Source organism: Ambystoma mexicanum, chromosome 3q (genome assembly GCF_040938575.1).
Source record: "Ambystoma mexicanum isolate Mex_15411 chromosome 3q, UKY_AmexF1_1, whole genome shotgun sequence".
Lineage (NCBI taxonomy): Eukaryota > Metazoa > Chordata > Amphibia > Caudata > Ambystomatidae > Ambystoma > Ambystoma mexicanum.
The window spans coordinates 231,265,857-231,275,646 of NC_090926.1; the positions used below are offsets into that span (position 1 = coordinate 231,265,857).

The window sequence follows — 9,790 nt, forward strand, 5'->3', positions numbered from 1 at the left end:
GCGTTGGAAGAAACCTGGTGCTGGGGTGTTTGGGGGTGGAAGAACACTGCCCTGTCATGTCCATGGGTGCATTCTTGAGGGCTAGAAAAGGGGGCCCGGGCTACTTGTTCATACACGAGGAGGGCTCCCCCCTCACTCAATTCCAATTCAGGAAGGTAATGGCTTCGGCCCTGGCAGGCATTAGAGGCATCAACGGGCACTACACGCCTCACTCTTTCCGAATAGGGGCGGCCACAACAGCATTCCAGGAAGGACTGGGGGAGGTGAGCATAAAGAGGATTGGGAGGTGGCAATCGGACAAGTACAAACTCTACATAAGGCCTGAAGGCTTGTAGGACTGGCAGCACAGGGGGAGGAAGGGGGGGGGCAGGTAAGCCGGGTGCGGCGCAAGGACGCGACAATTCACCAACCCGCAACATTATCTCTCCACAGGTCGCAAGTCGGTGTGGGTCATCGGCCACCCATTTGTGGCGCGGGCAGCAAGGGGTGTGGAGAAGGAATACAATGATATGCTTATGGGTTTCGTGCGGACTCAAATGTACTGGGTATCCAGAGGAGGGATGAGATGGGACGAATTGTGGGGGGTGCTAGATGATTGCAGAGGGCGATACGGCCGTCCTGACATAATAGTGATCCACCTGGGGGGAAACGACCTGGTGGCCATGGGGAGAAGGGGGTTATTGGCGGGGATGAGGGCCGGGCTCACCCAAATTGGGAACAGTTTCCGGGGCACGACAGTGGCGTGGTCAGAGATCATACCCAGGCAGACTTGGAGGGAGGCACATTCCCAGGGAGGCATTGAGGAATCCAGGCGAAAACTGAATGTTAAACTGGGGAAATTCCTAATCAGCAGGGGCTTTGGATGGGTCAAGCATGCTTTGATTAGTTTGAAAACTCCGGGTTGCTTTGGGGAGGACAAAGTTCACTTATCCGAAGTGGGGGTAAGGGTGATGGTGTACAACCTAAAGGATGCTCTGCAGGGGATGGGCTGCAAATGAACTGCTGCGGGGGGGGGGGGCAGGGGTGAGTGTCTATTTGGGCTTTGGCAAACGAGGGAAGCCTTTAGGGGCCTGAAACGCTCCCCCCTAATCTTGGTGGGGGGGGCCTCCGGTTACGGAACGGTCAAGGGAAGACCTCATTCGGCACGCCGCTGCCAGGTCAGTTGGCCCTCCTGCAATGGAGCCCGTGGCAAGCAGCAAACAGTCAGGAGGAGCTCCAGCTGGGAAGGCCGCGACACAAGTCATCACGCCACCGGTGGTAGCCGGAGGGCCTGCGTGCCTGTTGCAGACCGAATGAATGTGGTGAAAGGTGCGTGTTAGGAGCTTAACTGGGGATTCCTGATCTAAGGTGACCAGGTGCATGAGGGGGAACTCACTGCGGCCGGTGGCCCGCTGTGAGTCGTGGCGGTGACACCGGTCGCAGCGACTGGTCTCTGGCAGACAAGCCCAGCGGATGTTACCTGGTGTTCCCGTTAGAAAGTACTGGCGGATACCACAAGGGGAACTGCACAGCCATCAGTTTATTAAGAATGGCGCCCAGGAGTATTAGACTCAGGGGAGGCCCACGTTAATGGGGAGGGTTAGGGGGCTTGGAAGACCTTTCCAACTCCAAAAGTGGGTGGGGGAAATGGGAAGTGCATCGTTGGAAACTGAAAATTGGAAAGCAACAATGAAGTCAGCAAGGGGGGGGGGGGTGAATTGAAAAGTTTGCACTGGAAACGGGGTTCCGGCAAGTACGTTGGTAACGAGGGGAAGGGGGGCCCCTGGGAGATTGGGGGATGATAGGGGGGGGCTCAAGAGAAGGGGGCCCTTTGTGATTGGCAGCTTAAGGAGATCAAAAGAAACTTGGGGGGGGCCTTGGAGTGCGGGGGGTAGGGGCCAGGAGGAGCAGGGGGGTTAGTTGGGCTGGACCCCTCCTTAGCGAAAGGCAGGGGAAGAGGATGGGGATAAGAAGGATGCTGGGCTCTGGGGGATAGGTAGCGCTTCATGGATGGGGCTCTCTAGAACAGGAGGGCGAGATGGGGGCCGGAGGGGATGGGACAACTAAGGCGGCGGGGACAGCTAGGGCTGATTGGGGTCTTGGCTGAAGGGGGGAGAGGGGCTCCCTGGCAGGATGGGCTGGAGGAAGACCTGTTTGGGGAGAGAAAGTTAACTATGATCAATAAGCCAACCCGGAGAAACGGGAAGAGGGAATACAGGGGAAAGGGAGCAAAAAGGAGAAAAGGAGACCGGAACCCATCCTTTAGAAGGAGCCTAAGCGGAAATGGAGAATGGAAAGAAAGTAAAGCACGGAATAAAATTGCACTTAAATAGCGTTGGGGAAAGAAAATGAAAAGAAAAATTGCAAAATAAAGAAATGGCCAAAGGGTAGAGGGGGACTGCTGAGGAAGGGACTGGGCGCCCGCGTCTGGTCCCCCAAGGACCCGAAGGGGCGAGGGGGGAAAGTTGCTTGCTCTCAGTGCAGAAAATCCTGAGCATTGAACGGAACACCTGTAAGCTAACTCCTGACTTTGTGTAATAAAGTTTGCTGTGGCAATTTTTTCTCCCACTCATCCTACTGGTCTCTGCCTATCCTTTGGGTGGATGGGGGTTGGGTTGCTTTGGGAGGAGGGTAGCTGGGCAGGAGTGAGAGTCTGAATGTGGAATGAGAGCAGGTGGAGGTCGGGGGGGGCATTGGGAGCAACATGGGCTGCCACCGAGCCACCCCACTGAGGGTGTCGGCGCTACGCTTGGCTGCAAATAGGCTAAATCGAGCAATACTGGCAAAGCGCCTTTTCTTTCTCGGGGCCGCCGCGAAGCTTTCAATTGAAGCACCGGAAATGCAACCAATCACTGGCATTGTCGGCAAGATAACTATACAAAATGGCTTTCCTATGTGACGAGCACTGCCGCGTACACTCAAGTGTGTACTAGATGCCGGCAGAGTTCTTTAAGACTCTTCACCCAGCGTCGCATTCGGTAAGCTCAACGCCGCCTCTTACCAATGGTGCTGTCCAGAATCACTTGTATTAAAGTACCTTTAAAGCAAATGGGCGCTTCTCATTCCGATGACCGCGATCAGGGTGGTTTGAAGAAAACTTTGTTACAGCAATCGGAATAAATTTAATTTCCGTTTCACGTTCTAGACCAACACAGGGGCTTAATTGAGCACGCGTCACCCCCGTCCCCCGCCCAACCAAAGCACCTCAAACCTGTCCTTAGAGGGCCTCTGCTCTCTTTTTAACTGACGTGGCACACATTGCGGGCAAAACGGACTACAGGTCCCATAATTCTCCTTAATGGTCACCGCCTGAACCTCATCACTTTCATTTGCCTGGCTGCTCATAATACTGTACTGCAGTGCAACCAGTATTTCTGCGCAGCACTTCCTCCAAGCTCCAGGACTACCACTTCTCTGGATGCACTTCTCGACTCCCAAACTCTCCAGATGCCTCTGCCATCTTACTTCATGGCAACCTGACTCTATCTTGGGATTCTCCAGCCTGCAAAGATCTGCACACCTCCATAGGCAGGACAGGTATAATCGGGGATCACTTTGCTTCACTCTTTGCTGTCCTTCACTCTCCCTCTCTTCTGGGCACTTTTTAAGGAATCCTCATCACCAAATGAAATATCTGAGTCAGGTAAGTGGACAAGGAGCAGGATGAACAGAGTGACCCAGGTGAGTAGAAAAGAAACAGGATAATTTATTCTTCATAGTTACAGCATAGCAGGTTGAAGGTGGGAGATAAGGTTACACGCATCATCTCTGATCCCGTCTTAACTGCAAGTCCCCAACCGACTTTCTCGGAACCCCCAGGTCTCCCAAGTTACATCATAACATTCCAATAGGCCTCTCACTACAACCATACAGCCACATACACTATAAGTCACAACAAGAATATTTAGCAACTTTCACCTAAGGGGGGGGGACTTCAATTCGGTTTTGGATTCTGAAATGGAAAAACCTTTTGAGCCTTTGAGCCTATAACGTCCTTGAGGACTGCCTTTCTAGTAGCAGTCACATCTTCCTGGCGGGTGAGCTAGATGCAGGCACTTTCACACAAGGGACCTTACATGCTGTCAGTCATTCCTAGGACAATTCACTTCTTCTTTCCTATCCATCTCTCATTTTCATCTAAAGTGGCTGATTTGCCTTCCTCACCCCCCCCCCCTGCCTCATGGTTCTCTGGCTGAGGAGGCTCTCCGTAATTTGGGTGTGGTCAGGCTGTTCAAGTTCTACTTGGGCAGGGCTCAACCTTTTCGCAGGTTAAATAATCCCTTCAGCACTGATACTTTGCTTGGACTCAAGGCAGCCATGGCCACTGTTGCAAGATGGATCATGTCCTGCATGGTCTTCCTGTTCCTGGTAGATTTCATGCACATTCCACCAGATCTAAGGCAGCATGTAGCATTTCAGAGGCATGCGCCCATATCTGGGCCCTCTCTGGGCGGCCGCCTGGACTAGCCCACATCCTTCTGCAAGCACCATTGCCCAGATCTCTCCTCCCTGGCGTGGTGCCCATTTCATCCACAAAGTGTTGTGTTGTCTTTTTGTCCGGAATATCTTGTTATATGCTGCATCTCTCCATAAAACATGTAGCTGTCTAATCTAACACAAATGTCCTTCATGCTAGTCCATGGCTACTTTGCCTCCTTCACATCTCCCACCTCGCTATCCCCATGTACGTATGGCAGTGCTATTTTTGTCTGTGCTCGTCATAACAACTGTTTAATTGGCGATTTGACGGTGGGACATGTATTTTTATTTTTTATAATAGGGGAGCAACTGTACCTGGATGGTTCACTTATCAGGAGTCTTTATTCTAAATTCTATTGCTGCTTTAATGCAGTATTTGTATAGCAGTTTTCCGTCCCATCCTGCTACTGGAGCAGGCGTTACCAACCAGTTGTGGAGTAGGTAGAGCCACGAACTCGAGTAACTTAATCACCATGAATGTATTTATCTGTATTTACTGCATGCTTGCCTTTAAATTCAAAATGGATTAGACACGTGCAAATGCCAGACGTATTAGCTTTGCCAATGCTTGTGGAAAATGTGTTTGTAGCTGGGTAATCAGTTTTGCAATCCCCACTGTGGCGTTGAGTATACTGGGCCAGTTAGCAGAGACTGCACACGAAGCCTAGACGGTGACTGCACACGAAGTCCAGATAGTGAATGCTGTGCGAGGTGTCCGTCAAGAGAATACTACTATGCCTCTAGCCTAGCTACTGAATACTACACCTAAAACCAAGCTATTGAAAACTACACATAAAGCCTGGCTGGTTGAATACTGCACCTGAAGCCTTGCTAAGTACTTCACTCAAAGACTAGCTGTTGAAAAATACACACGAAGCCTCACTGTTGAATGCTGTACACGAAGCCCAATCAGTCCATTCTGTGCAACACATCTGCTGGGGACGTCTGCATGTGAAGAGTATCTAGTGAAGCCTGGACAGGAGGCCTGGCTAGTGAATGCTACACATGAAGCCTAGCAAGCGGATGTTGTACTTAAAGCCTAGCTAGTGAATTCTACATGGGATCCTGGCTAGCAAAGACTGTACAGGCGGCCAAGTTAACTATTAGGTACACCATACAGGTAGTGGAGGCTGCACAGGACCCTGGCTAGTGAACGCTACAGCGGAAGCCTTGCTGGGGAAAGATGCACATAAAGCCGCACTAGTGAGGCCTGGCTAGAAATCCCACCTAGAGACGACTGAACAGGTCACCTAGCTAGTGAAAGTTGTGCATGAAGCCATGCTGGTGAGAGGCTGCACAAGAACTCCAGTGGTGGCTGGACAGGAAGCTTAGTCAGTGCAGAGTGCCAGAAAGTGTAGTTAATGAAGCCTATATTTTAATAGCTGCTGTTTTGATGTGGGTAGGTTTAGTTACAAGGTAAATCAGTCTTTTTGCAAGTTTATTGAGCATTGTCAAGGTGTTTGCCATCTTTTATTATCGTTGTGCTTCTGTCTGGCGGCCACTTGATTGATGAGACTAACTGGTGTGAATCTCTCTCTTCATAGGGCCCCCAGTGCTGCTCAGACTTGGCGATCTCCTTCCATTATGTCCATCCCGAACTGATGTATCAATTGGAGTACATGACCTATCATCTCCGGGCCTATGGATACCAATACCGTTACCAGCCAGCGCTCCCCGAGAACGTAGAGAAGCTCCCAGCGCACACTCGCCAGAAGATGGTGGACCACCGAAAGCCAAGTGCCTCCAACTCCACTCTTTCAGAAGACAAAGCCGAGAAACTTTAAATGAGCCGTCTAACCAAGGGATGTGTTCTATTTGGGTGGCGGGTCTCGATATCAGCGAGTAGGGAAGACAGCTTTGCAAGATGGCCGGTGTGGCCTTTTTATGTGGTGAACTGATTAAGGCAGATGTTGGGTTTGGTTTGCACTGCACGAGGTGCTGTCTCGCATGATCCTGCACTTCTACTCTGGCTGACTCCACAGTTTCGTAACACATAGAAGTAGTGGCGTAAACAAAAGGAGACATACATACAAGTTCCAGCTTCTCCCATAATGATGACTGCGGTTCAGAACAGTGGGCTGGTAGCTCAGGCATTCTGTTTTCTAATTTGTCTGCCATGGTGGTGATCCTTGCGGATGAGCTTTTCTTGGTAGCAAAAGCCATTTGACGTGAAGTTAAAAGGTCTATTTTTGTATTGTACAGTTGTGCAACTGAGAAAGGTGTGGTTCGTTTTCTTACCCCCGTCTCCATGCATCTGAAAGAAATTATTGGCGTTGTTGAAGCGAGCAAACTAGTTCAAGACAAACATCAAGAAATGCACTCTGAACCTGCCCACTGCTGTTGCCCCACGATAATTCTGTTTCCCTTTTGAAACGCATTCAATGCGATCCATTGTGTGCAGACGAAAATGTTAAATGTTAACTCTTATTGATCCAGCTTTGTGGAGTGGAATGCCTGACCGCTCTGAGAAAGAATATTTCATAAGGAGTAGACCTAAAGGACAACAAAATCAGTGTTTGGCTTGATACTACTACAGCCACTATTCTGTGATAGTTACTACAATGAGTGCCCATCTATCTTCTAAGCCTAATGTGTAGGTATGATTGGGATAACGACTCCTATATCCCTGTATAATGACCATGCATCTGCTTTAAGCTTCACCAACATGAGGGCACACAGATTAGCCTGGCCACTAGACGGATGTTCCAGATTATTATAGCTAAAGCTGAGGTGGCCTAGATCACAAGTAGTTATGTCTGATCATTGCCTTGGCGTGCTGTCATTGTGATGTGTAGTCATGGCTCAATTACAAACTCTGCAGATTATTTGCTCACAGCATTTATTGTGCCAAATTAATGGTGATGAGTTGTTTAAACACTCGCTGTGCATCGTGCCATCTGTTTGTCTGCCAAACTGGAGATGTGTCGGCTTATAAAGCAATCCTAACTGATACCAGTATTTTTTTTACAATGAAGGCTAAACTGAGAGAGCCAAATACATTCTTTTTTACATGGCGATGCTTCAGCCACGTAATGGCAACCTTCTGATCATAAGAGTTTGTCATTTTTCTCTATTAATTGATGTAACTAAATGTTCTGCCAAGTTTATTTGCACAGTACAGATTCTCCTTTTAGTGCCACGAAGAAATGTTTGTGGAAAAAACAGACCTCGTGATAATCTAAACCTCCCTACTTTACTGTGAACCTGGACTTACTGGAAGTTGTTTGATTGTATTATAGTCTGTGTACGGATATTAATAATTGGATCTTCAGCAAACTGGTCAAACCAGGTTCATCCTGGTCATTGTCCTCCTGTTTAGAAGACATTTGTAGGCCCTCTGGTGTGGTGTGGCTATTCCTTCCTTGTTTACAGAACCAGCATCTAAGCAAGTCCATCTGAATCATGACTATTGCACTAGTCCAGAACTTGCTCTCTCTGACACATTCTCGCACTGTCTCTTGTACCCAATGTGGCCACCAGTGCCTCATAGCTTTTTTCTTCAGATTGGAGATGACGTCCCACTGCTTTCTAGTGCAATAAATGGAGTATGATGTCTAACATTGGAACCAAGTAAACAGGCTTTGCCTCAATTCCACAGCCTGCTGCACCCTGACCCATTCATAGGGCAAAGTATATGATTAATCCTTTAAACATATGACCTTTGACATGTGTGCCTAAGGGTTGACTTTTTGGGGGAAGTTCCAATGTGGGCATCTAAGGGAAGTGAAGACCGGAAGATGACTTGATTCTCCCAGGTGCAGATAAGCACCCTAGCTGGGGTTTCGTCAGTCGGTAACTTAGCCAATAGACCGCATCTTCTCGAAGGAGTTTTGTGATTGAGAATAATACATTTGTGAAGGACCATTCTACAGTATCCATAATGACAATTTCACATTACATCGGTAATTATGAAAAACCTGTATGGTAATGAAGATTTTCAGAATGGAGAACACGTTTCCTAGCATTTTGACTGCTCCTCAATATTTTCATCTGTTTTAAACTATTTTTTAATAATGTTTGTTTATTAAAAAGGTCAATCCCATGATTTGGGCTGCAACCCTCATATGACTATATATGATGAATTCACTATTTTTTCCATTTTAATAATGATAGAAAGTGAAACAAATATTAATATCCGTCTATAACGGTAATTAAATCATGACAGTCCTGTTTTCCAATTTGTCTATTCATTCGACTTCAGTTTAATTGTAAAACGTGTGTCACACTTGTTTAAAATGTACTGCTTTTGAAATGTTGCTCCTGATTGCTAACTTTTAAATTTGCCAAATATACTCTTCATAAGAGATTAATTGCCGTTTTCTTCATAGAAAATTCCTCATAATCACATTATACCTTTCTCTCCGGATTATTTGGGGTGCGGATAATGAATGCATCTTCCATGCACATGGAACATAGCCTAACAGGAGGACAGTCAAGCATCTACTTAATTACTTAATCCCTTTAAATAAGGTTTATCTCCTAGACTTAACTTTTCCAGGCGCTCCACCAAGTCCGTCCCGTTCATTTTTCAGTTTGCGTGTTGCCTCTGACATGTTGAAGGAAGGAAGCCTTCTGCCATTTCCAAGCTGCCTTCCCTCCACACTCTCGCGAGTGCTGTGTAGCTTTTTCCCATATCATATTGGAAATTCACCTTTTATTGCTGACCCCTTTCACATGGTTCGCGGAGGCTACACGTTCACCTTGCTCAGCACGCTAGGGTGGGGTGTTTCGGACCAGATGTATCTTTAGTTTTGTGTATTTGTTTGATCTATACTTGATTTAATAAATTATTTTGTACTGAATTACCCAGCTTGCTTTATTTGTCACATATGGTGTTTCTCAATTGAGCAGTGCAGTTTCTACAATTTAGGGGGTGAGTCCTATTTTTTTAAGGTAAGAGACCCCACATGGTCATCAACTACTGAGTAATACTTATGTGAAGGATATATTTAGATACCTGAGATAGCTATGTGATCATGAAAAGTATTTTTCGAAACCATAATTGTGTGAAAAGGTATCCTCAAAAAAGCATTAAACCTTTCAATCCATATTCTTTGAAAAAATGCGGTAATCATGCACTTTGGCTTTTTCAAAGTCAGGTTAGTATTTAATGAAAATGAAAGGTTACAATACAAGATCCGACCCTCTTCCACCCCAAGAAACATCACGTATTGTACTGGTGCCATCATGTTCAATTCAACTGGCTCAAAACTTAATGTCATCAGTGTGGTGACAGGGTGTTTGGGAGGGATCTCTGAAGGATGATCATATGGCGTTAAGCACCCATTCCAAGGGTTGGAACGGGCGGTAGGGGCCAGAGTTAAAGGCCCGA

General features: G+C 47.4%; 1 protein-coding gene across 2 annotated transcripts in view; it reads left to right on the top strand.

Moving 5' to 3' along the window:
- LOC138582361 (glycoprotein-N-acetylgalactosamine 3-beta-galactosyltransferase 1-A-like) overlaps window positions 1–9,260 on the top strand; it is a 345,304-nt gene extending 336,044 nt beyond the window's left edge. For both annotated transcript variants that reach the window (XM_069653618.1, XM_069653617.1), the window contains one exon: window positions 6,003–9,260. In XM_069653618.1, coding sequence (XP_069509719.1) covers window positions 6,003–6,242 — 240 coding nt within the window. In that variant the 3' untranslated portion in view covers window positions 6,243–9,260. The remainder of the gene's footprint in view (window positions 1–6,002) is intronic.
- Window positions 9,261–9,790: the final 530 nt, after the last annotated feature.